Genomic DNA, 27,996 nt, shown 5'->3' on the forward strand with positions numbered 1-27,996 from the left:
TATAAGTATAGGTATACTATTACGCTCCCATTAATATATTATTGTTATCTTTCCTCCATTAGAAACTTGCCGAAATATATATATACAGGGTGTCCCAAAAGTATGGACACACCCAAAAATCTTGGGAAATATGGGCGCTTGAAAAAATCTTTAAATACAAAAGTTTTGGGGAATCAATCGGTCCATCTGATGGTGACCTTAAACTTGACCTTGAGCTTGACCTTCAAGAACCTCATTTGAAGGTCGACCTCATTTCTTCAAATGGAAATCCTTATTATTTTAAAAAATCGCTTTGACCTTTAAATAACCTTGAAGGTCAAGGTCAAGTTTAAGGTCACCATCAGATGCACCGATTGGTTTCCCAAAACTTTTGTATTTAAAGATTTTTTCTAGCGCCCATATTTCCCAAGATTTTTGGGTGTGTCCATACTTTTGGGACACCCACGTATATATATATATATTTATTTATTTATTTTAGGGCAAAACACTACTAATTTCATGGCACAATACTTATATTCTATTTTTTCTGCATGGTATCTGCATAAAATTAATTTAATTCCCTCATTGATGGCATGCTACATATGGTGTTTGGATGATGACGATGGGTTGCGCGTGGGCTGGAGGGAGTTCGGCGTGGGGAGCGGGGAATCTCAAAATTGTCTTTGATGGCACCTGATACCCGGAGGAGCAGCCGAGGGATATAACGGGGAAATCTGTTGGTGGATCACCTTAACATAAGATCAATACTGCTTTTGATGAATTTTTGTTTTACATGGATCAATATAAAATTGGCCTTACAGAAACGTGACTTTCTGAAAGTAATTTTTCTCAGAACTATGAAATACCTGCTACACATTTTTAAGAAATTGTAGCTATATGGCTATTTACATAAATAAAAATATTCACTCTTAGTTGGAAAATAGAGATTTTGAAACTCAGGGTCTCTTTGAAATTATTAGTGTAAGTTTTATTCTTAATTCTAAAACATACCTCTTTATACAGGGTGTTCATCTGAAAAGTTTCCACCACGGATACGCCGAAAGGTTTGTCAAGGGGGACAACTTTCTAACCTAAAATTACTTCACCCTCTGCCCCCCAGGGTCATCCCGAATCGTCTTCGATTCCTCGATGATGATGGAAACCCTATATTTGATGAGGCTGAAATATATTTCCAGCAAGACTCCTCACTATGTTCTTCCCGTTTGGCAATGGCTAGACGACGAGTTTCCAGATAAATGGATAGGACGAAGGGGGCCTATAGAATGGCCTGCTAGATCTCCTGATATAACGCCGTTAGACTTTTTTCTATGGGGTCATTTAAAATCTTTTGTGTTTACTCCCCAACCTGAAAGTTTGGATGAACTTCGTCAACGCATCATCGACAGCTGCCATGATATCCCACAACATGTTTTTGAAAATGTCCGTCAGGAATTTGAACATCGCCTATATAATTGTTTGGCTAAAAACGGGCAACATTTTGAACACTTATTGAAATAAAAACTGATATTTTCATGTTTTTGTTTTCTATCTGAACAAATTAAGATAAACAAAGATTTTTCTAATTTTTTCGAAAACGAATCGACCGATTTAAAAAATCTAAACGTCAAATTAAAAGACTTCGTAAGACGTTTTAAACAAGCTATTACTCGATGCCCCTTGAAAATTTTTAAGGGGATAACCCTGGGGGTTCGAGGGTGAAAGGGGGGAAGTAATTTTAGGTTAGAAAGTTGTCCCCCTTGACAAACCTTTTGGCGTATTTCGGCGTTTTTTTTTAAACAGTGGTTTTCGATAAATCCGTGGTGGAAAGTTTTCAAATGAACACCGTGTATGTATCTATCGTCCACCATCATCTAATTCTAAACAGTTCATGAATAAACTAAAAAATTTGTTAGCACTAAATAATTTAGATTTTCATAATTTGATTATTGTGGGTGATTTTAATATAAATTTCTTACAAAACACACCTCAAAAAGTCAATATTACAAATATAGCCAAAAATTTTAATTTAACACAAATTATAACAGATCCAACTCGAATAAATATCCAGGCGAATTCTCAGACCCTAATTGACGTAATATTGACAAATATTGGTAATTTTGTGACGTCTTAATCATCTGTAGCGATTTCAGAAGCTGTATCTGACCATAACCTAATTTTTCCAAATTTCAATATCGCTAATAAACATAATTTCAAAAATCAATATCGTATAGAGATTATAAAAATATAAACCTAATAGACTTTGACACCGATGCTCTGAATATACCATGGCACCAAATTTATTGAATTAGCGAGGTAAATGATAAACTGACTATGTTTTATTCCTCTTTTACCAACCTGCTTAATGGGTTATTAAGGCCCAACTTTTTTTTTTGAATTTCTATTTGAGTTTTGGTGAACATGTTTGTTTTGGCCCAAAGAAATTAATTTTTTTTTTTTTTTTTGTGTAATTTTTTTGATCATTGGGTCAAAAAATAGACCGTGCTCATATGAGGACTCTGGGCTTATATAATATATGTAATCCCATATTGAAATATTAAAAAAAAAAACAAATAAGTAAATACAAAAACTTCATATATTACAAGATAAAACTAATGTACTGATAAAAAAATCAGAGGCGATTATGAAACATGAATTAAAAAAGTAATTTTTTTTATGAAAATTGTTAAAACAAAAGGTACACAAAGAGTGACATTACATTTCGAACAAAATGTGCGGGGTTTCCTTTGGCATGTATTAAATTGACATCTCCTTTGCTTTTCTCTCTTGGCTACCAAGTTATTCTTGCCATCATATTTTACGTTTTCTGTAACATTACTCCGAGACGTATTTGACAAACTCAAGGGACGACCAAAGGCTACTCTTCTTCCATGACCAATCTTTAGGTATGAATAAGCCACATCCATCCTGAAGTATTTTATGGATTTTTTTTCTTTTCTTGAAATGTGATGTTTTTCAAGCAACCAATCATGGTGGTCCACCCCTCCCATATGCTTATTGTAGTTGGCAATCAAAAGAGGTTGTGCAACTGGAACACGACCACCTTCTTTTTTGTTCCACCTTTGTACACTAGTGGTTGGTAAAAGTGTATCAAAGTTGGTTGCCACCGAAACGCACCTGCTATCATTCCATTTGACTACAAGAATTTTTTGGCTACTGTCAAAGTGCCAGTCATAGGCCCCTCTCGGTTCCTTCTCGAGTTCTTTGGATGACTTGGTGGGACACTTGGATGATCGATTTTCCCTTACGGTTCCTGTGGCTCGGAAGCCTTTTTCTTTTAGGCTACACAAGAGGTTGTAACTCGTAAAAAAGTTGTCAAAGAAAATAATGTGTCTTTCAGGATTTTTTACAGTTTCCAGCATACTTGTTACGACTCTTGTCACTAGAGGAATCTTGTGCTCTATTGTTGATTTATTATCCTTTCCACAGTACAAAGCAAAGTTGTAGCCATTATCACTACAAAGTGCCCATAATTTGTATCCAAACCGTATACGCCTTTCTTTGATAAATTGCTTTAGGCCATGGTGTCCAAAATATTTTACAATTATCTCATCAGTCGATAGAAATGTATGGAAAACTCCCCATTGCTGAAATTTAGTATTTATTGCCCCAAAAAATGGCCCTATTTTGAATGACTTATCGTCTTTGTTATCATTTGCTAGGGAATTGTCAGCTAAGTGAAGACAAGATTTTATTTCTTTGTAGGCATTTATGGAAAACGCATTTTTCACTAATGGAACACCCAAATCTTCTCTTTCAGACCAATAGTCTATTTCACTTGGTAAGGCATGATAGCCAGAAAAAAATCCGATAAAAATTTTGAGGTCCTCCGAAGTTACAAAAAAATCATGTTTATTTTTCTGTTGGGCGTATCTCATGGTCTCTGTTTGAAGAAGATTATAAAGATCGTCATCAAAAAACTTCTCAAATATTTGTAGTGGTGTTAATTCCTGAAATTCTTCTTTTATTTTGTGGAAAGCTTCGGCACAACCTTCTTCTTTAATATTTTCATACATGGGTTCTTCCTTAGTCCATTTTGGTGTCCAGGATTTAGTGCTGCATGCAACCTTTTTCCTTTTTATGAAATTTGACAGCGGTAGATCATCTTCCGATTCCCAATCATAAGTATATGGGATAGGTTGTAAAACACCCTAAAGAAAGTATCTTACCCCTACTACTAAAGGAAATATGATCTATAGGCCTATAGCAGGTCTTTCTAGTCAAAATCTTTAAGAAACAACGTGATTTTCGCCGGACAAGTAAACACAAACACTAGTAAATACCACCTGCAGAATATTGCGTATAGGCATTGCTCTAATGCGTTAGACAGCCGTCGGCAATCGCCAACCTACTCGGGCGCTCTCATCCCCACCAATTTCTGGCGTCATCAAATGATGACGCTGGGCGCTAATGGGTTAATAAACATGCACCTTTTCGCAAAAAGAAAATTTACGAAAAACTTTAATCCATGGATAGTAGACAATATCAAATTCTTAATAAAACTCAGGGATAAAGCAAGTCGTGATTACAATAGGGTCAAAACTAAAAATAAGTTAAATTACTATAGATCACTGCGAAATTTTACAAAACATGCCATAATAAGAGAAAAAGTGAGTTACTTTAACCAAATGTTTAAAAAACTGGCAAAGAATTTTGAGCTATAGCAAAAAATAAAAATTCTAAATCTACGTAAAACTCCTGACACTCCACAATTCTTGCAAGACCTCGAAAAACTGAACACTTACTTTTTTACCCCAAATAGTATAGGCACAGTGACACCTTAAATAAAATTAATTTTTTTAACTCAAATGTACTATCGTGCCGAAAAAAAACTGGGACAGCAAAATCTCCTAAATCTCTTGGTCTATTAAAATATTATATTTTGATGTTGTTAAAGTTAATTTAATTTTATGACAGCCGCGTTAACAAAATCGTTCTGTCAAAATTCCTGCATTATCTCCTCAACAAAAAGCGATAATATACACTCGTCTGATGGATGGAGTTCCTATAAGAAGAATCGCAGAAGAATTGGGCATTAGTAAAAATACCGTACCTTAGCTAAGGCAAAAATTGCAGAATATGGAGCTATTGTAAGAAATCCAGGTTCTGGTCGACCAACAATTTCAAACGACATTCAAGATAGAGTTAGTTGGCTTTCTAAGAAACAATCGGTTTGAAACAGCAATAAAGGCGAAAGAAGACACGCATTTTCCTGGTTCTGCTAATACATACAGCTCGTAGATAAGAAATTCGGAAATTAAAAGTTGCTGTGCAACAAATAAAATATTATTGACTGAAGCAAACAAACAGAGAAGATTAGAATTTGCCCATCAATATGCACACCAAAACAACATATGGGAAACGGTAATATTTTCGGATGAAAATACCTTTCAATCGTGCAATAATGAAAAAATCTGTGTTTACAGCCCTTCTAATACCAGATATGATGAAAGATATACACATAAGACTAATCAAAGTGGACGTTTTAGTATAAAAGTTTGGGCCTGGATTACTTTTAGAGGACCAGGCGTTTGTCAAATAGTGCAGGAAAGGCTTAATGCCTTTTTTTGGTGTGCATATTGATGGGCAAATTCTAATCTTCTCTGTTTGTTTGCTTCAGTCAATAATATTTTATTTGTTGCACAGCAACTTTTAATTTCCGAATTTCTTATCTACGAGCTGTATGTATTAGCAGAACCAGGAAAATGCGTGTCTTCTTTCGCCTTTATTGCTGTTTCAAACCGATTGTTTCTTAGAAAGCCAACTAACTCTATCTTGAATGTCGTTTGAAATTGTTGGTCGACCAGAACCTGGATTTCTTACAATAGCTCCATATTCTGCAATTTTTGCCTTAGCTAAGGTACGGTATTTTTACTAATGCCCAATTCTTCTGCGATTCTTCTTATAGGAACTCCATCCATCAGACGAGTGTATATTATCGCTTTTTGTTGAGGAGATAATGCAGGAATTTTGACAGAACGATTTTGTTAACGCGGCTGTCATAAAATTAAATTAACTTTAACAACATCAAAATATAATATTTTAATAGACCAAGAGATTTAGGAGATTTTGCTGTCCCAGTTTTTTTTCGGCACGATAGTACATTTGAGTTAAAAAAATTAATTTTATTTAAGGTGTCACTGTGCCTATACTATTTGGGGTAAAAAAGTAAGTGTTCAGTTTTTCGAGGTCTTGCAAGAATTGTGGAGTGTCAGGAGTTTTACGTAGATTTAGAATTTTTATTTTTTGCTATAGCTCAAAATTCTTTGCCAGTTTTTTAAACATTTGGTTAAAGTAACTCACTTTTTCTCTTATTATGGCATGTTTTGTAAAATTTCGCAGTGATCTATAGTAATTTAACTTATTTTTAGTTTTGACCCTATTGTAATCACGACTTGCTTTATCCCTGAGTTTTATTAAGAATTTGATATTGTCTACTATCCATGGATTAAAGTTTTTCGTAAATTTTCTTTTTGCGAAAAGGTGCATGTTTATTAACCCATTAGCGCCCAGCGTCATCATTTGATGACGCCAGAAATTGGTGGGGATGAGAGCGCCCGAATAGGTTGGGATATTGCAATATCCTGAACAATTTTATGATGCCATCGGTTGGTGTAGTCTATGGGCAAGATCTTATCTTCCAACATGATAATGCTCCTATACATACAGCCCGTATAATTCAAAACTATCTAGCCGACAAACAAATTCAAGTTTTACCGTGGCCCTCGAAAAGCCCTGATATCAACCCAATTGAAAACGTTTGGGGTAAAATGGCAAAATATATGTATAAAGATAACATTAAGCCTAGAAATCAGAATGAATTACGCCTAAAGATAGATGGCCTACAGATAAAACGCATGGGACCGCAAGCTGTAATTGATAACGACGGTGCGCTTACTAAGTATTAATATTTTTTTATTCCATATTATCAAAAAAGATATTAGTTACCGTAAAGTGGGGCTACTTTGTGACAGTTGTTTAGGTTTTTGATGATAAATCATGTAAACTTGCAAATAATATTATTTTAGATATACCAACTTATCGTTTCATATTTGTTCTTTCTTGATTCAAATCGACAACTCGACATGTGAAGTAGAATTTGAGAAAAAAACAAAATAAAGTGTTACAAAGTCACCCCATGGGTCGGGGTTACTTTGTGACAGGGATCATTTTGTTTGATATTTAACGTGAAATACAATTTTGGCACAAAGTAACACCCATGCTCTATTTATATACAAAAAATATATAATATTAAAATTTTTAATAAGGATATTTGATAGATAAAAACACATAAATAATTACAAAATAACTTTTATTTTACACGTCTAAATGCTCTTATGCAAAATATTAACAAAATGTTTATTAATGTTAATGTTAATAATTATTAAGGTAACTTTAAACAAAAGAAAACTAAGTAATAAAACTGGTCGTAAATAATATATGATACACCTGTGATTACACAACAAAATCACTTAACTCTGGAATGTCAAATAACGCTCTTCTTCCACGTTGAATTGGGGCATTTATGCCCATAATAATTTCCTCATTTCTATAAAATATCTCGTCTTTCTTTTGAGGCCACTTCCACTGCTTTCCAACACGTTCCATCACATTTACTGTCTCTCCTATGCTGTATACGGTCGTAACTTGACCTGGAAAATACTTTCCTTCAAATTTAACAACGACGTACTTTCCCTCTGACTTTTCTGCTTTTTGGGCTACAGTTCTTTCTTCAAGTACCCGTTCATCTTCATCACTGGAAAAATGTTCATCCCATGGACTGTCATCATTTTCCATGTATTTAATTTGGTCCTGATTTTCACTGGAACTATCTAATGTTGATCTATTATCTCGACCGCTTTTTAGGCGTTTCTTTTGTTGGATGCCGGAGGGTCCAGGTTGAGGGTCATCGTTGTTTTGCGTATTCTCAGCAGAAATGGGAGCAGATGGGATGTTAAAATCACTACTACTTATGCTTTTACCTGGTGGAACGTTTAGGCGCTTTCTTCTTTTGATCTGCCTCCCTTTGGTTGCGTCAGTCCTTACATTGGTAAGGTGTTGAATAAAACTATTACCCACAACCTCAGCTATTTCGGTATCTGCTGTTACAATACGAGTGCATAAAAGGTCCATGACCTCGTTTCGATCTAAAGGATAAAAGCCTGTCTTTCTAAAACCAGATCTTAGGCTATCAGGTCCTCTTTCTTCTAACTGAGTCATCAGCTTTTTTAAAAGGCTTGGAAATTCTTCCTTTGGTATGGAAGAGACTCTGCTGCCGTAGTTGCTTGCCTTCCACTCGTTTAAAATTTTGCGCCATTTTTCCTTCATTGGGCGGAAAAAGGCCACGTCAAGTGGTTGGAGTAGATGCGTTGTATTAGGAGGTAAAGGTATAACGCGAATATTGTTAGCTTCACATGCTTGAATGACCTGCTGATTTAAATGCGAGCTAAGATTATCTCCTATAAGGGCCTTTCGCCCTTCTTGCCGTTTTAATATTGGCAGCATAAGATTTAAAAACCAATCCTCAAAAACTTGGTAGTCAAACCATCCCAAAGCCGTTCTATTATATCGGGCGTTTGCGGGTCCATTTTCAGTCCATGTATTCCATAATTTTTGAGATTTATAATTAATATAAAGTGGAGCTAATTGACCCTCGGCATTTCCGCATACCATTAGAGAAGTACAGGCTTTGGAAGAGTTTCTGATTCGCTCAGGGTACTTTGTTCCCCTTTTGGTTATTATTTTTGCCTGGCCTAGGTCGTCAACAAGGTTTGTTTCGTCATAATTCCATATATTTTCTGCAGGAATTCCTTCTAACTCAGCCTCCAAATTATCAAAGAAATTTTTTACAGTTTCTTCATCAGTGGCAGCACTAGCATGTGTAATATTCTGCGCGATTCTCTGTGAAAGCTGCGGTTGTCGCTTCAAAAAGGACTTGTATATTGTTTTTAAAAGTCTTAACTTTTTTGCCTTGACGTTCTATATACGATTTAACAAGATCAAAATTTTTTTTAGATCAAATGTGCTTACGGGAAAACCAAAAGTTGACACAGTGATAATATGGGCGGCAAAGGCATCTTCTTCTTAGTCGGTAAATACTTTTCGTTGTCCAGGCCTGTTTTTGTGACGTTCTTTAATTTTCAGCCATAAAGTATTTCGATGTATACCATATTTTTCCGCAGCACCGCGTCATGATATTCGTTTATTTTTTAAATCATTAAGAGCTTCAGCTAACGTTTCTTCTGTATAGCTTTTGTAGCTGCGGCAGCGAATTTTTTTTTGTACGCCCTTGGCATTGTATCTAAAAGAAAACAATTTTTTTGGTCTTTGTTTAACAGGTATGGGGCGGGGCTACTTTGTGACATTTTTTTTTGTCACAAAGTCGCTCCTCGTTTTGTACTTTTTTCGTAGAAAAAAGTACAAAACGTAGTACGTAGTAACGTAGTACGTTCGTAGAAAAAAGAAATTTAAAAAAAACTCGAAAGTATACAATCTTTACAGTAAAGCAAGCAAACATATTATACTTTAATATAAACTTACCTTAGTTAAAAAAATCTTTCAGGGTTTTTTGCGCTCAATAGAAAGTTTACACACAAATCGAAAAACACCTGTTTGCCTAATTTTCAACTCTGCTTTGGTATGAGGAGCGATGTTTTGCTACCGGCTTTTGTCATATTGACCTAGATGGCGCACCCGGTACACTATTGTTATATGAAATTTAAATCGTTCTATCGTTTTTAGCGACCTGGTAAAAAAATTAATTTTAGTTAAAAGTGGCAATGTCACAAAGTAGCCCTACTTTACGGTAGTTTTGGTTTATTTATAAAATGTGTTCCAAATAAAAATAAATATCGAAAAATAAAAATGTTTTGTATCAATATTATTATTTAAATATGTAATTATTAAGACTCGGCGTAAATATGCATACCATACCCATGGAATGCGATTTACTATAATAGACTAGGAGACAATTTCCTACCTAAATTTTAATGTCCCAGTTTTTTTTCGGCACGATGGTACATAGACATATCACACCAAATCTAGAAATGTCATGAAAAATGTCATGCTCCCTTATGCAGAGAGGGAAATGCCACTGCGCTTTACGTTCCAGCAGGATAACGATCCAAAACACTCTTTGCGAATTGAAAATAGTTTAGAGAAATTAACGTTCGAGTTTTGGAGTGGCTGGCATAATCCTGTTGTCGGAAGTAGAATTTTTGCCAAAACCATTTTTAACCACTCAAGACGAGAATTGCTAACAATGTTAAAATCTTTATGCAAATATTAAAATTGATTAGTTTAACTTGAGCATCTTTCTAATAAAACTTAAATGTTAATCTTCGCCCGAAGATGCTAGTGGTAAGCAAACTCCATTTACTACATACAGTGATTAACAAAGTAAGTTTATGAAATATTTAAACTGTATTTTGTTTGAATCTGGAAAATCGTGGAATCTTGGAATCTTTTTGAGTTTGAAAAATCGTATTATGACTTTACGAATTAAAGGAGTGCCGTTCGTTAGCAGCTACAAATAATTTTTTACGAACAATTTAATAATACTCAAGTAATATTTCAATTATAATTTTAAGTATTTTTTAAATTAATAATTATACTAAACATACTCCATGCCTTTCAAAGAAATTATTATGAAAAAACTTTTTTTTTAGGTATGATTCTTGCATGGAGATTTTGAAGGAATATTTCAAATTAAGACTGGATATGTACCAGAAAAGGAAAAAACATTTAGAGGACAAATTAGAAGCTGAAGCGCAAAAACTTACTCAACAAGCTAAATTTATCTTAGAGAAATGTGAAGGTATGTAAGTAAAATATAATTAAATAGGATGGTTATGATGATAGTCATAATTTATAAAATTTCAAAATTAAAAAAAAAAACGGTTTTTCAAAAAAAAAAAACAAAATATAAAAAAGGACAGTTAATATTTTAAGAGAAAAAATCTAAATTTAACAGCAGCGTGTTTTACTTTATGACCTAAGTCGACGAGTGAGTTTTGGGTGACGGGGAAACATTTTCAAACAACGTTTTTATGCTTCTTGCTAAGTCGGTTGGTCAAATAAAACTCAGTTTTCGACTTTAATACTGCCGACGTTTCGGCCTAGGGTGCTACAATGGATGTAATTGGTGCTTATTTAAATTATAAAACAATTATTAGTGTTTTTTTCCTTGAACTTTAAAATATTATAAAATAAAACTTAATATAGACAACAAGATACATTATTAATACAATTGGACTACATAAACGGATATAACACACTTATTAAAAGGATTTAAAAAACCATTTAAAAAATAAAAAAGTACCTATATGATTGAATTGTGTACGAGCCCTAACAACTATATGTTGGAACAAGCAGTTATTTTGAAATGAAATGCCCATTTAGCGAAAATATTTTATTAAATTTTTTTTAATCATAAATATGAAATGAACAAGCTTATATTGTTTTTATAATTCATTTATATATTTTAAGTTATTTAGTATTTAATTACTTGGTAAATAATTGAAAAATGCTGACAACTAAATATTGGAATAAGTGAGTTTTAAAAAAGGAAAATACAAATTAGTAAGGCGTAACGTCGCCCTTAGCTTGAATAACAGCCTGATCTTTATGAGGCATTGTACCAACTAGACCTTCACAAAATTCAGGGGTGAAACTATCCCATATTTCCTGTAGTTTAGCACGTAGTTGTGGCAAAGTACGCTGCGGACTATTTCTTAGGCGTTGCTTCATTTTGTGCCAAAGTGTTTCGGATGGATTGAGATCCGGGCTGCTAGAGGGGTGTGACAAAACTTTCATATTATGTTCCCCCATCCATTTTTTGGTATGACAGCAGTATGACATGAGGCACCGTCCTGTCGAAAGATAAAATCTCCAGATGGATATAAATTTGCTGCACTTGGTAAAAGCGAATGTTCGAGAATGTCTTGATATTTTTCTGCATTTACTATGCCATCAATAAAGTGTAACGTTCCCAACCCTTTAGCTGACATACAACCCCACACCATGATGCCCTGTGGAAACTTTACAATCCTTTTAAGACAATCCTTATGGAACGCTTCTGTTTCGTCCCGAATCACACGCTTTCGATAATCTCCGACACAGACATAGAATTTGCTTTCGTCGCTATAAATAACTTTGCTCCAATTTTCTTTGGTCGACGAGAGTTTTGATTTGGCCCAAATGTAACGATTCCTTTTTTGAGTCTCCGTTAATATTGGTTTTTCTTTGGCCTAGGCGAAAAAATTAGAAAAATGAAAATAATATAGCACAGAATAGCCTATTGAACATACCTTATAAAAACCAAGACCGCTCTTGTGGATATATTTGCGGCAGCATTCTATGGAAACATTTATCCCACTTTCTCTATTCCACCTTGCAGTTACTTCTTGTAGAGTATTTCTTCTTCCCGACTTACAAATTTTAATCAAGTTCCTTACATTTCTTTGAGAAACAACTTTTGGACGTCCTGAACTTTTGCTGCGAACACCAATCCTGGCAGTTTCACCATATTTTTTAATTATATTAAATATAATAATTGTTGCAACATTTAATTCACTGGAGATTTCTCGCATTGTTTTCCCTTTATAGTACTGCCGGATAATAATTTTCTCGCACTTTTAGATCAGTAGGTTTTCCACGAGCCATTATTGTATTTTACTCGTAATAAAAATGACAGTAATTGATTATTAATGGTCAAGTGACGCATCAAAATTTTTATTGTTGACGACGCGCTACTTACTTTTGTTTATTCAAAGCCATCTTCGCGTCATGCTAATAAAATTGGAAAAATTTGAGCAAAAGCAACCCATGTTCCAACATTTAGTTGTCAACATTTTTTGATTATCAAACAATTAAATAAATATTATTTAACATCAAAATTTTATTAAACCTTAAAAATAATTCTCTAAAACATAAAAAATGTTATTAATTTATTATTTTTAAATAAAAAAAAATAAATTAAAAGAATTGCGGTAAACTAAAATTTTATTCGTAAAATGACTACTTGTTCCATTATATAGTTGTTAGGGCTCGTAGAATCAAAAAATGTAATCACATACAGGGTGTTCCATTTAAAATAAAAAAGTTGGTATTGACCACGGTTACATGAGACACCCTTTATACAACATTTTTGTTAAAAAAAAAACGCAACCAAAAATTATTAAATTTGTTTTATATTGTTGTCGTTCACTGTATATGTTTCAAATGTTACTATGGTTAGAACGACATTTTCTATTCGTTTTTCAGTGATATTCAACATTTCATTTTCTTACGGCTGGTTCGCATTATATTTGTGTATAAATCTACTTTACTCGAGCTGTGTTTGTGTTAGCTACTTTATCACTATGGTTTTCTAAAACGAAGGTTTGTCTTTTAGGTACCTTAAAGATCGAAAATAAAAAAGCCAAGGAAGTGGTGAAGCAATTGCTACAAAGGGGCTACAGGCCCGATCCAGTCCTTATTTGGAAAATGGAAAATGAAGTCGATGAAGAAGAGGAGAAGGAAGGAGACGAAGAAGAAGAACAGGATGATGCCGCATCGGAAACCAGTGAACGATCAATAGGTATAAAATTAAATAAAAAAGATATATGATTTATTATACTCTGGTTAAAAAAATATCTGTTTTTTTTAAATCAGAGCGCTAAATGATTGCGCTTCTTTAGCATTACTATCTTAATTGATATAATAAATCATGAGTGCATCAAAAGAAATACTACTTTATGCTGCGGTAATTTGTCGAAAAGAATTTTTTAAAACGCCAAAACTTTCAGAAATATTCGAGAAAACTAAATAATTTGGCCTTATTTTCTACAGTTATATTGTAGATTATTTTTTGAAAAAAAAATCTTAAAAAGGTATTATCGGCTTTTTTATACAGATCTGAATTTTTTATGGTAGGGGTATGTCATTTGTGTTAATAAGCGGTGTAATGTAAGAATTGAATTTAAAACTTGTTTACTCTTTTATCTCTGATCATAAAATAGTATTTGAAAAAGATATAAAACCACAGTGCCAAAATGTTTTGTTTCTTTGAATATTTTTACAAAGTATCTTGATAAGCACGTATGTATGTATTAATAATATTATTTTATTAGCAGGTATAAATTAATTCTGTGCCATATTTTGGGGAGTATCTTATCTGGTTTTCTTACAACGATTTAACCATTACGTCATAATTTTTTCGCGCAAACTAGGTCATGTCGAACTGTCGCTTGTCAATTTGCACAACTTATCACTTATACCAGCTAAGTTTATTTTAATTTGTGCTTGTTATGTTATTTGACTGTAGATTAAAAGATGTGTGAACGTCATCTAAAGAATTTTGCAGAAACCTTATGGAACTGGCCCTTAGTGGAACCTCATACAATTTTACAGAATGATAGCTCTTGATCTTCAAATCCATGGGCTCTAATCTCTAAAAATTTATTTTCATTCTTTTGAGTTATAGTCATTTGAGAGGTCTAGAATCAAAACCCGCTGACTCCAAATTGTCACATTTTTCAGAAAATAAAAAAAAACTTGAGATACGATTGTTGAACATATTTAACTTTTTTTTACGTGTTTTTGTTATTGAAAGAACTCGTCCATTATCTTCAAGAGACCTACGTAACTAGAGAAAAAAATTAAAACTCAAAGCCTGAGTCTCAAAATATCTTTTTATATGTTAATCAGGTTACTTGTTTCACTAATAAAGCATCATCAGACCTTATAGCTAGTTGACCTGCTAAGTACTGTTTAATGTTTTTGTTGTTCATCCGAAATCATGTTTGTAAAAAATATAACCATAATTACTCCGAGTCTATAATATAGCAATTAATATTTAAAAGTTGGTGATAGTAGATTTTGATTTAACTGTTTTTGAAAATAATAAATGGAATATAGCGGGTTTTGAGTAATAACTAATGCAATTAAACTTTTTATGTTTAGATATTTTTAAAATGGTTGTAAATAGAAACACAAATAATAATAGTTTTAAGTTAAACTTCGAAAAATAACATTTTAATTTTATATAACAAAATATTACAAAAATACAAATTTTTACTTATAAATTAAAGTAAAATAGGCTAGTTGATCCGCCACACTAAATTGATAGGGAAGGGATCTCTCGATGGTTGGTTCACAGGCATCATTATTTTCATCTTTGATGTCTTCTTTTATTAAATTATTTTCTCGCAACTCAAGGTTTAAGAAAAAATTTAGGGCTTCATTCATTCGCTATTCTTCTCCGAAATGCCCTGCTGTCAACTTTGATCCTGCAATTACTTAATCATTTTTAACAACCACCTGGGATGGAAGTTGCTTGGGCGTTATGAAAGTAATATTTGACTTTCAAAACTTTCATTTGACTAATGATGACTAATGACTTTATGAAATTTTCATATGACTAGTTTGAATTGACCCATATCAACTCGGTAATTTACTTGGCCTTTAATTAATATACAGGGTGTTCCGTTGATCATGTTACAAACTTCTAGGGCAGATAGAAAACGTCAAGAGAAAAACAAAAGTTCATATAAACATGGGTCCGAAAAAGCTTCCTCAGGGAGCTAGAGCTCTTTGAAAATAACCTTTAAAAACTAGTTATTTTTTAATAGCTCCGGAACTACTTATCTACCGCAACCAATATTGGGAGGTAAATTATTGTTAGTACGTTTATTCTTTTGAACCTACTAAAAAAAAATATTTACCAGGGGCTTCAGAATCAGGGGGGTATTTGGTAAATTTAGGTAAAAAGGTAAACCAAGATGGCCGACGTGAGTAGTTGTTGTAAATGTCGTCGTGGGTTTTCATCAAACTCTAGTTCAGTTGAGTGTAGTTTGTGTAATTCTTGGTTCCATAGGGGCTGCACGGGCCTTTCGGTTTTCAGTTTTAATAAAGTTGTCGCACAAGCTAGGAAGACTGGTTCACACAATTGGTGTTGTGAAAAATGTGCCGCCGTTAAGGTTAGGTGCCGTGCATCGTTGGCGCCATCCAATCTGTTGAGTGACCCGGATCAGGTTCAAGATCAGCAGGCATCTTTGTCGGGTCGCGTAATGTCTGGTCATCAGTCCGACTTGTTGCCGTCGCCTGCGATCGCCAACAGCGATTTCGTTACAGCCCGTAAACGTGTTTCGCAGCCGTATGCTTCGAACAGTGCACAGGATTAATTCGCTGAAACAGCTGACGACTTTTCGAGGTTAGGAGAGAAAATTCAAGATCGTCTAGTAAACAAACAGAATATTGAGATGTCGGATGTTGTTTTGATCATATTAAATATTTTTAATGCTATTAACGATCAGAACACTAAGCTGACATGTCTGTTGGATGAAATTAAGGCTATTCAGACAGGCGACCTTGGCTCAGTGGTATCTGAGCTTAAATCTGAGGTCCAAGACCTTAAGTATGAGTTGGATCAATTAAAATCTCAGGGGGTAAGTAAGACTAACATGGCTGCTGAGCAGACCCCTGCAGAGATTTACGAGGAAATGCACGAAAGAGCTTCTAAATCCAAGAATGTTATTTTTTATGATGTCCCTGAGAGTAATGCCGAAGAATCTAAAGTTCGTTTAGATCACGACAAGAAGTATGTAACTGAGTGCTTTCTAAGACTAAATATTACCTGTCCAACTTTTAAAGCCTATCGTCTAGGCAAATTGAACAAAGACAAATTGAGACCTTTAAGAGTGGTTTTCCCTAATAGTGAGCTGGCATCCTCTGTTTTAAAAAATCGTAAATCACTTGATAATTTTCAAATTAAAATAAAAATAAAAGCTGACCTAACACCTATTCAACGTAAGCAAGTAAAAAATGCTTATGAAGAACTTACTTTGCGCTCACGTACAGAACAGAACTTATGCATACAATATTTTAATGGCATTCCTAAAGTGGTCCAACAAAAGAGGAATAATGTTATTAAGCAGACTCCAAAAAACCAAATGTATACTTTCATAATGTAGGTGGTTTGCGAACTAAAATAGCTGATCTGCGGAATGCTGTCAACAGTTGCATATATGATGTTGTAATTTTGGTGTAATGAGTCTTGGCTTAATGAAGATTTTCTAGACTCGGAGTTAAGGTTCACTGACTTCAATATTTTCCGTCAGGTTTGAAGTTACACAAATACAGGGAGGCAAAGGGGTGGTGGCACTTTGATTGCTGTTCGTAAATGTTTTAAAGCCAGGTTATTGCAGACCAGTGATTCGACCCTGGAACACATCTTTGTGCTTGTATCATGCAGTGACAAGAATATCATTTTTGGTGCTGTCTACATTCCTCCTGCTTCTCCTTTATCAATTTATGAGGAATTTGCCTCTACATCCATGGATCTTGTGAGTGTTCATACTAGTTGTTATATTCTATTTTGTGGTGATTTTAATCTGCCACATGCGGTATAGAGGAACTCTGTGAACAGACTGCATGTTGAGACGGCTGAGTCTATAACATCTGCAAATGTGCTATGTAGTTGATGTAACTATCTTAATCTTAAGCAGGTGAATGGCTTGCCAAATTTGTTTGGTACATTTCTTGATCTGTTTTTCTCAAGTTTGTCAAATGTTAAAGTCATATATGCTACTGAAAATTTATCACCGGCATCAAACCACCATCCTGCTTATGAAATAAGTATTCCTATTATATGTGATTTTAGTCTTAAGTATGATGTTTATTATTATGATTTTGTAAACTGTGATTTTGTTGCCATTAATAATTACCTTGCTTGCATGAATTGGGATACTGCTTTTAATCAGAAGGATATTAATAAATGCATTGATATTTTTTACATTGCTCTCTATTTTGCTATTGAGATGTTTGTTCCAATTAAACATTTTAAATCATCTAATTTTCCCACTTGGTTTAGTAGAAAATTACAGAATCTTGTTATTCAAAAAAAGATTGCTCACACAAAATTCAAAAATAGTAAGAATCCCATGGATTATGTTAATTTTTCAAATTTGAGGAATAAATGTAAAACTCTTCGTGATGATTGTTTTACGTCATATATTGAAAGATTAAATACTGAAATTTCTCATGATCCTTCTTCATTTTGGAAACACATCAATAGATTACGTAGGTCTGATTCATACCCCAATATGCATGCTATATGGAAGCCGAGGTTGCTGGTAATGGTCAAGATATTGTAAACTCATTTGCTAGGTATTTTGAAACTACATACAGGCAACCTGTCCGCAAGGCTCCTGACTATAAATTTGATTACAGTCTGGATTTAAATCGCATCTCTTTTTTTTTATTGGACATATTTGATGAAATCTTACGCCTTCCGAACAAACATTCTTTTGGCCCTGATGGTATCCCATCTGTTTTTCTTAAAAACTGTGTGTGCACTCTGAGTAAGCCTCTGCATCACCTTTTCAATCTTTGTTGACATCAGGCAAATTTCCTGATTATTGGAAGGTAAGCTTTTTAACGCCAATTCATAAAAATGGGGATAGAACTGATATTTGTAACTATAGAGGTGTGTGTATTCAGTCTGTAGTTCCTAAACTGTTTGGCAGGTTGTTTTCTGTGCGATTTTCGTGGCACTGTAGGCGATTGCTTAGTGATCATCAGCATGGTTTTTGTCAGGGTAGATCTACGGTGACTAACCTGTTGACTTACCAGTATGATTTGATTGGTGCTTTTGAGAGGTCTGTACAAGTCGATAGTGTGTACACAGACTTCTCGAAGGCCTTTGATAGGGTTGGTCATGAACATCTGGTTCAGAAGTTTGGGGCTATGGGCCTTGGTAGGACTTTGGTCGAGTTTTGTCACAGTTTTTTGACTGGTCGCACACAGTTGGTCAGGATAAGTAATTATATTTCTAATGGTATTAAAGTATCTTCAGGCGTGCCTCAAGGTTCGCATATTGGACCGGTCTTTTTTAACTTGTTCATAAGAGATTTGAGTGATGTAATTGTTCATTCAAAACATCTTGCTTTTGCTGATGATTTTAAACTGTATAAAGCCATTGAGTCATATCTTGATGCTGAGCTACTTCAATTGGATTTAAATAGTGTTGCTGAGTGGTGTAATAGCAATAGTCTGGAACTGAATGTAAAGAAGTGTGTATGTATTTCGTTTGGTCGTTCTAATAAAATTATTAATTATCAATACACAATCAACAATAACGAACTCAAGTCAGTTGATACAGTTAAAGATTTAGGTGTTCTTTTTGATACCAAGCTAACTTTTTTGCCGCACATTTTGGATATTATTAACAGGAGTATGCGTAGTCTTGGTTTTATCACTAGAAATAGTGTACATCTTTCACCTTATTGTTTCAAATTACTTTATTACTCTTTGGTACGTTCCTTGCTTGAGTATGCGTCTGTAATTTGCTCCCCTTATTATGATTCTCATATTGAACACCTTGAGGCTGTACAAAGAAGATTCTTAAGATCTCATGCTTATAGAGCTGAAGTTAATATTTTTCGTAATTATTACATCGACTATAATGCTATCAGTGTCCAATTTAATATCCCTAATCTTGAGGTCAGACGGCATTATTCTGATGCTTTAACGTTTTATAAGATCTTAAATGGTTTATATCATTGTCCTACCATCTTGGAAGCAATTCCTTTTAACACCTGTCAAAGAAGGATCAACTCTTCTATGTTTCGTTTACCCTTTCATTCGGCCAACTATGGGTTTTTTTCTCCACTGACTAGGACTTTGCGTTTCTTTAATGAAAATAGTTTGGATCCATTTTCCGGCGGCTTACGGTCATTCAAATCAAAAATAAATAATCTTACACTTTAACCTACGTTCCTTGGATAGTGCTAAGTTTTTAGCCCTGTTGATGACTGTTTTTTCAGAGGTTTTATCTTGGTATATATATATTTTTTTTGTAATTCTAGTATTGTATTTATATTGCTATATTGTCTAGTATTTTGTATTATCTATTTTGTTTTTGTAAACTGGCTCTGCCGTATATTGAAATAAATAAATAAAGAAATTTAGACCCATTTCTTTAAGACTTTAATTTCTGCCCGTTTGGGCATTATATTATGATGTTTCTATGCTTTTTACATAAAAAAGGTGCTCTTAGTAAAAGTCGGTAAATGGTAAATATCACCGTTTCTGTGAAAATTGACGAAAAGCAAGTTATGAGATACAAAAATGAATTACCTATTATTATTATTAATAAACAATTAAAAAAAAATCTGGCGTAAATAAAAAATAATTGTTTAAAAAAAGTTAAGGTAGCCACTTTATTAAATTGGTACTCAAATTAATTAACTGTCAGTTTAATTACCTTGAGGCATAAAATGTTTAAATGATTTTAAGAGTAATAAAAAACCAACAAATTAACAATTTTAGAAACGTAAACAAATTTTATTAAAGATTGGTATTACAAAAATAAACTTAAAATATTAGTTGCTCAAAATGCCGGCCGCCACGATCGATACATTTATTGTATCTACGCACCATATTCAGGTTGACGTGGTTAAAAATATCAGGCGTGGTTTGGATTACTTCAGCAGCTGCAGAAATTCTTCTTCTGACTCGACTGGAGTTTCATATACGAGACTTTTCATACGCCCCCAAAGAAAAAAATCTAAGGGTGTCAAATCTGGTGAGTGCGCTGGCCAGGTGACAGGGCCTCCGCGGCCAATCCAGCGCCTTCCAAAATTTTCATTTATAAACTCGCGGACAATAAGTGAAAAATGAGCTGGCGCTCCATCGTGTTGTAGCCATAAGTTCTATCGTATATTTAGGGGCAGATCATCTAATAGTTCTGGCAGTACATTTCTTAAAAAATTTAAATAAATATTTCCCGTTAAACGAGGAGGCAACATAATTGGACCAATTAAGCGTTCTCCAACAATGCCGGCCCACATATTGACCGAACACTTATGTTGATAGCTCCTAAAATGAATACCATAAGGGTTTTCCTCACTCCACACATGATTATTCTTAGAATTAAAAATGCCTTCTTTTGTAAATAAAGCCTCGTCGGTAAAAAGGACATATTTTGGAAATTGAGGTTCTTCTGTACACCGGTCAAAAAACCACTGGCAAAAATTCACGCGGGGCATAAAATCATTGGGTCCTAATGATTGCACCTTTTGCAGGTGGTAGGGCCGAAGAAGCTGTTCATTAACAACTTTCCATACCCTAACACGATTTACATGCATCGCATCAGCTACTGCTCGAGTACATACTGATGGGTTATCTTCAAATCGCTGAAGCACTTCTTCCTCAAAATCCGAGATTCGAATGTTCCTTTGCGCGCCATTATCTTGGCGTTTTATTTTAACGGGGCCAGTCTCCCTGAGCCGTTGATTGACCCTTTCAAAAAGTGTGTGAGCTGGGATTCGCCTTTCGGGAAACCGCTCTCCATATAGTCGAGAAGCAGCTCTACCATTACATCGAACTTCCTCATAAATTAAAAGCATATCGGCGTATTCAGCAAAAGTGTAATCTTCCATATTACTTAACCGTAATAAAAAGGGAATTAATATCATGTGAAAAATACTGACAGTGACAAATTTAAAAAATACTGACAGTGGCAATGAATTAGCATTATTATTATTATTAAAATAATTAATTCAGGTGCTGTATCTTAGTTTGGTTTTAGTCAATTTCCACAAACCGACAAACATTTACCGACTTTTACTAAGAGCACCTTTTTTATGTAAAAAGCATAGGAACATCATAATCTAATGCCCAAACCGGCAGAAATTAAAGTCTTAAAGAAATGGGCCTAAATTTTCCAAATACCCCCCTGATTCTGAAACCCCTGGTAAATATTTTTTTTATTTAGTAGGTTCAAAAGAATAAACGTACTAACAGTAATTTACCTCCCAAAATTGGTTGCGGTAGCTAAAGTAGTTCTGGAGCTATTAAAAAAAAACTAATTTTTAAAGGTTATTTTCAAAGAGCTCTAGCTCCGTGAGGAAGCTTTTCCGGACCAATGTTTATGTGAACTTTTGTTTTTCTTTTGACGTTTTCTATCTGCCCTAGAAGTTTGTAACATGATCAACGGAACACCCTGTATATTTTTTGTTTTGAAATGCATCATCACGAATCTTTTAATAGCATTAAATTTATTGAATTTAATATACCAGGAGGCCTTATAATAGTTTGAACAGCACTTTTTCAGTCATAAACGAGAGTTTTTGTCTGGAAAGTCTAATTCTTCAGCAAATTGGCTGACGACTACTTCTTCAGCCAATTTAAAAACTGTTTCGTGATTTCTAATAATATTAATGTAATCTTCAGGATTTAGGATGAGTCCTTTTCAATGTTTACAAATACTCGGTCAGGTGGAATATAGCTATGCCCAACAATAGGAAATATCACCTGGATTGTTTCAAAATGTGGTGAGGCATGTGAAAATAACCATTTCATACACTTTCCAATAAGAGTAGTGTTTTTACTTTGTCCACCATATCTGCAAAAAGTTCGACGTGTTTTTGGCCCGCAAAATTTGTATTTTGTCAGACGATGAAATACGGGACTAGCTATTTCGTTGAAGCTTTTGGGTCTAACTAATTCATTCCACGCATAGCAAAATACATTTTTAGTACTTAAACTTGCTTTGGAGTTTCCAACCACCATAGTAAAGTTATAAAAATTAAATTACCTAGATAAATAGGCTTGTTGGTCAGGAAGCTTAAGAATGGTTAACTTTTTTCGAGTCAAAAGAAATTATAAGAATTTCTGGATCGCTATCACGCAAAAAATCAAAAAAGGCTTTAACCTTCAGTTTGTGTGCCGTTTTTTAGCCATGACTTGATTTTTCAGACTTATTTTCTGTTAATGACTTAATTTTTTCGCCTAACTTAAGACAAGTAGAACAGACATCAGTCTTAGGTGTACCAAGACCAATATTATATTTGGTGCAAAATTCTAAAATTTTTCTAAAGAATGATTCTTTAACTTACAACGAATTATTATTTAATGAGGCCGAATATATTTTGTAAAATTTTTTTATATTTAACTCGGGTGGCATGTAAAGACGGTAAGAGTTATTAGTTGTACAATTGTGAGATTCGGTGCAACGAAGACTATTCATAAATGTTTGAATTGCACCTCGACGATTTTTTCACCTTTTCTGTTTTTTCTGTGGCCATCCATACCATGTTCAAAAAACCTTTTAACTACTCCATCCACTCGATCTTTCTTAATATCAGGAATTCCCAAAAATAATGCCTTACAAATGGGAACTAAGTCTATCTCTTTTTTGCTATCTAGAGTTGTCAACAGAACGTCTTCGTTTAGGTACTTGTGTCTTTGTGTGCTTTAATATAAAATAATCCTGGTCAATCTTGGATGATGTTTTATAAAATTTTGTATGGAAAGGGAATATGTCAAGTTTTGGCCACATATTTGAGGTACCTCTGGTGGTCCACAAGCTTTATATTTAAAACAAAATTAACAATTTCAAATCTAAGACAAATATCTATTCAATAGACAAATATCTAACTAGCAAAATTTCTTTTTGTTTTTTCGCTTACATTTTTTTTAATGCTTTATAGCCAATTTAAATAAAAATTATACATAACTAAAACTCAAATATTTCCAGTCATAAATAAAATAAATAATGAACTTATAATAATTCTAAAAGCGTTTAATAGTGGAGAAAAAAATAAAATGTAATCATAACGGCGAAATCCTTCGCGCCAATTTGCAATGCTGCCACGTAATTGGCTAAAATGGAGTTGGCGGGTTATGTTAACTAGGTCTACCTTTATACAGGGCGTCCATTTAATATCGCGGTACTCGATTGCGGCTCGAAAAAAACTTTTAATAGGGGGAATGTTAATTGAGTTAGAGCGACCACTTTTTAAAATTAGTTTTGGATACAGGGTGTCCGAAAAAAGCCTGATACATAATTTGAATTTTTTTTAAATTAAATCGCCGATATTTATTTTGGAAATGGGAGTCTTATTTGATTCTCTCTTTAACTCTAAAACTGTTTCGCCTCAAAATGCGACATGCCTTGTTATTAACAATTTAAAGAAATTTTCACGAAAATCACTATCACTTAAATTGTAGTATTTACCACTGACGTTTTTAATTTTTTTTTTTTTTAATTTATGTGGTCTTTAGCTAATATCATTTTATCTTTCGAAATTCCAAAATGTATTTTTTTTATACAGAGCGATCAAAATTGTTGTTCTCATATTTATATATTATCAATTCAATTTTGCTCTATTTTTTTTTAACGGAACCCCCTGTATCTAGTAACGCGTTTTGATAGAGCATTCTTTTATCTTTTATCGGATTTAACACTTCTCCACAAGAAGAAATCCCGAGGCGTTAAATCCGGTGACCTAAGCGGCCGTGGGACCTATGCAGTATAAAGTTTAATAAATATGTATACAAAAGCTATACTTAATAACTAATCTAGCCTTCAAATCCATCTGTTACCAAATTGGTATGTAATATGTTGCCTAACATTTGCACTGAAGTGAGTGAGTGCACCATCCAAGTGTAGCCACAACTGATGCCTTACAAAGTCATGATGAGATAGATGGATGATATTGTCATAACAACATATCAAGGGACAACCGTCGTCATAAACGTATAATAATAAAAACTTATTAAGAAATCTATAATAATTATAAAATTTTTAATTTCCAAAAAAATGCTTTTTAATAAATAAGTACCTTTACTCTAATGAAGTACGTTAAAAAACGCATAAAGATTTCATAAGCAGTAATATTGTTTATAATTTAAAGCATAATCTATTAATAATAAATATTTATCATGTTTATATTTCTTGACGACGTCACTGGTAAAGATTACTTGTGTTGGTGGAATCATTATCTTTCATGGAATTATTATATTTAATGAAAAAACAAATGCTTTATATTTTATTAAAGAGGAATAGTATTGCTTTGCGCCTGTCAAAATAAGTGACAAAGTTATGATATTATAAAGTTTTTTTCTATTTCTACGAAAGCATTTGGCATCATTGCATCAGGGATGTTGCAAGCAAACAAATTGCCCATAGTTTCACGGCAATGCTAATTCTATCCTTTCAATGTTCTAAATTTGGTCCTGATCATAGGTGGGCAACGAATAATTTAGCTATTCATGTATCCCAAACTCCAATTCCGATCCTCAGTGAATGTAAGAATCTCGGCATTATTATTGATTCTAAGTTACGATTTCGCAACCAATTAGCAAGGGTCCTGCGAAGGTCGTATATGTCATTGGGAAATCTGTACAAAAGTAAAGTATACTCGAACTGCCATTGAGAATTTATGTTTGGTAAATATAGTTCTATACTAGGTTTTTGAACCTTTAATTCTATTTGGATTGAATTTTGTGAAGTTCTCATTATCATAATTATTGTTACTAATTAGGACTGTTTATACCATGCAATTTATAATGTTATGTATTGCTGATTCCTATTTGCTCGGTTAAGCAAACAGCCTTGGCTGCTCTTTGCTGAGTTTACTAAAAAGCCGGTTATTATTATTATTATTATTATTTCTTAATGTTGTTGACACAGTAAACTTCTAATAAAATATCAAAGTTCCTATGAAAGGATCCAGTCTCGATAACGTTCGCACACTCTTCGAACTACTACGCTCTACGAATCCGTTTCTCTAGCAACAAGTCCATTTTCGAAAAATTAATAAAATATATATGCTTGTTTTTATATGTGCAAACATGTTTATATGCGAGGTTTAGAGGCACCTGTGATAAACTTCTTTTTGTCTATTTTTTCTTATTTTGATTTATTTTTCTTTGGTTTTGTTATCATGTTTTGGTCTGCTAGGTATTTTTGGTAAATTGATATGGAAGCTATAGGTTAAAAATGTTAATTTTGGGCATCTAAATGTCCAATGATTTTATTCAGTTAATAAATGAACCTACTCGTATTGTTGGTATTGCACAAACACTAATTGATGTTATCTATTTTAATAAAGCCTTAAATGTTACAAGCACGGCAGTGCTTAACGCTCATTTAATTAGTGATCATCAAGCTATATTCTCTAATATCGAGATTGCGACACAGAGTAGGGAGATAACAACGAAACTATATCGTAATTTTAAACATTTTAATAAAAATTATTTTTATAAGTGTACTATATCAATAATCTAGACAAAAAAATTTAATATCTTACTAGTAATAGTTGCTCATTATTGGATAGACATGCAACCTTTACAGCGGCAACTAAGCCTTATCCACGGAGTAGGATAACGGCAAATGTGCAGCTTTTTATAAAAGAAAAAAATAAGGCATAAGTTGCTAATTTTCAGAACAAGCGTTTTAAGCATGATCTAAATTTTTCATTTCGATTAGCCCAAGTTGAGGAAATTTCTAAACTAGTCTTAAACCTAAAATCAAATACACACGGTTGTGGTGCATCAATATCAGAGTCAATGTTGCAACACTGTATTTCAAATCATATTACTACCTATCTCTACATATTACTCATATTTTAAACTCTTGCCTAGAAACTGAGTATTTCCCTGGTATGTGGAAAATTTCTCTCTTAACACCTTTGGCTAAAATTAATAGTCCAACTAATTTCTGCGACCTTAGACCAATTTCAATTATCCCGATCATCGGCAAAGTTTTGGAAAAATTTATACAGCCGCAAATTTATGACCTTTTCACCTCCAATAATATTATTCCACATAAGCAATCTGGGTTTAGAAAACAACATAGCACGACATCTGTCTATAATGATTCTCAAATGTTTTTTAGAGAAAAAACAAAAATGGACTCGGAAGATCAGACTTTTTCAAATACCAAATTTATAACGTCTGGAGTACCCCAGGGATCTGTTTTGGGCCCTCTCTTATTTCTGATGTATGTGTCGGATTTGTTTAAAGTTGTAAAATACTGCCAGATCCAGAGGTTCGCAAATGATACACAAATTTATCATTCTTTTAAAGCTGAATCTGTGTTAGAGGCATCAAATAAAATAAACGATGATCTTTCTAGAATTTCCTTCTTTTCCTCTCCAAATAGTTTAAAACTCACTCCTTCAAAGTGTTGTGTTATGTGCTTTACTTCTAAGAACAAAAAAAGATTTGCATTGGACGGTTTAAAGTTTTTGTGGGAACTAATCAGTTAAGTATGGTTAAATGTGCAAAAAATCTTGGATTGCTTTTAGATGATGTTACACGTTTTTAATGTGTAAAAAGTCATACTATTCTTTAAAACCATCGTATGCAAACTAAAATATAATTGTGAAGAAATAGTTCATATATACTTGCAGTGGAGTCGTAGGCTAAGGTAAAATGAAAATCCTGCAGTCTCCCTCCGTTTATTTATTAAACATTTAGTTATTTAAAATTCCCTACATGTTTCGGACACAGTGGTGTCCATCATGAGGGGATAAATGGTTTAAAATTGCTATTGGATATACGCCTCAGGGTTTGATTCCATGTCAAAAAACCCTCTATTTATTATGATTGAATTAAATTAAAAGTAAAAAGACTTACCTAGGGGTCAGTCAGAATACCACAGGAGGTTTTTGCGGAAGGTCGCGCGAACACTGGTCGTAAAAATGGTTATTAACAGTAAGACTGTCTAGTACCGAGTGTTTTTCACCTCGATTCCCCGCGTCAGTCTTTTCGGTTCTTGCGTGTGACGTATTATGTACCAGGTTTGCAGTAAAAGTAAAGAATAGCAAGTAAGGAAATATTATAGGGAGAAGCGAGGAAATAAGGCAAATCTCAACATTCATTATGTAAAACAAAAAAATATTAACATCAAGAAGCGATACTTTGAATGCACTTAAGAATATAACTTATAGAACTGAATTAAATCAAACTAAGTATTAAACTAATCAATAAAGTGAAATTGGGGTGACGACAAGAACAGAACAATTATAAATGTTAATTTTTCTTTCTGTTGTGCTATCTAAAATGATTTTGCTTATATTTGTTAAAATAGGTTAAGTAGATTAGCTTTTGGCTAGACTTCGCCTTATGTACACTATTTAAAAGTACAAATAAAGCCATTGTTTACTTATTTATTATGGCAATACCTTAAGGACGGCTTTTTGTGGTGTATTGTGCATTAAACTAACA

The 27,996-nt window shown here is 33.6% G+C and overlaps 1 protein-coding gene across 3 annotated transcripts in view; it reads left to right on the top strand.

Annotated features, from left to right (window-relative positions):
• The window catches only part of LOC126746342 (DNA topoisomerase 2), a 229,390-nt gene that overhangs the window by 140,081 nt on the left and 61,313 nt on the right, over positions 1-27,996 (top strand). For all 3 annotated transcript variants that reach the window (XM_050454561.1, XM_050454562.1, XM_050454563.1), the window contains exons 15-16: positions 10,665-10,813; positions 13,391-13,576. In XM_050454561.1, the coding sequence (XP_050310518.1) occupies positions 10,665-10,813; positions 13,391-13,576 (335 nt within the window). The remainder of the gene's footprint in view (positions 1-10,664; positions 10,814-13,390; positions 13,577-27,996) is intronic.

Source organism: Anthonomus grandis, chromosome 17 (genome assembly GCF_022605725.1).
Source record: "Anthonomus grandis grandis chromosome 17, icAntGran1.3, whole genome shotgun sequence".
Lineage (NCBI taxonomy): Eukaryota > Metazoa > Arthropoda > Insecta > Coleoptera > Curculionidae > Anthonomus > Anthonomus grandis.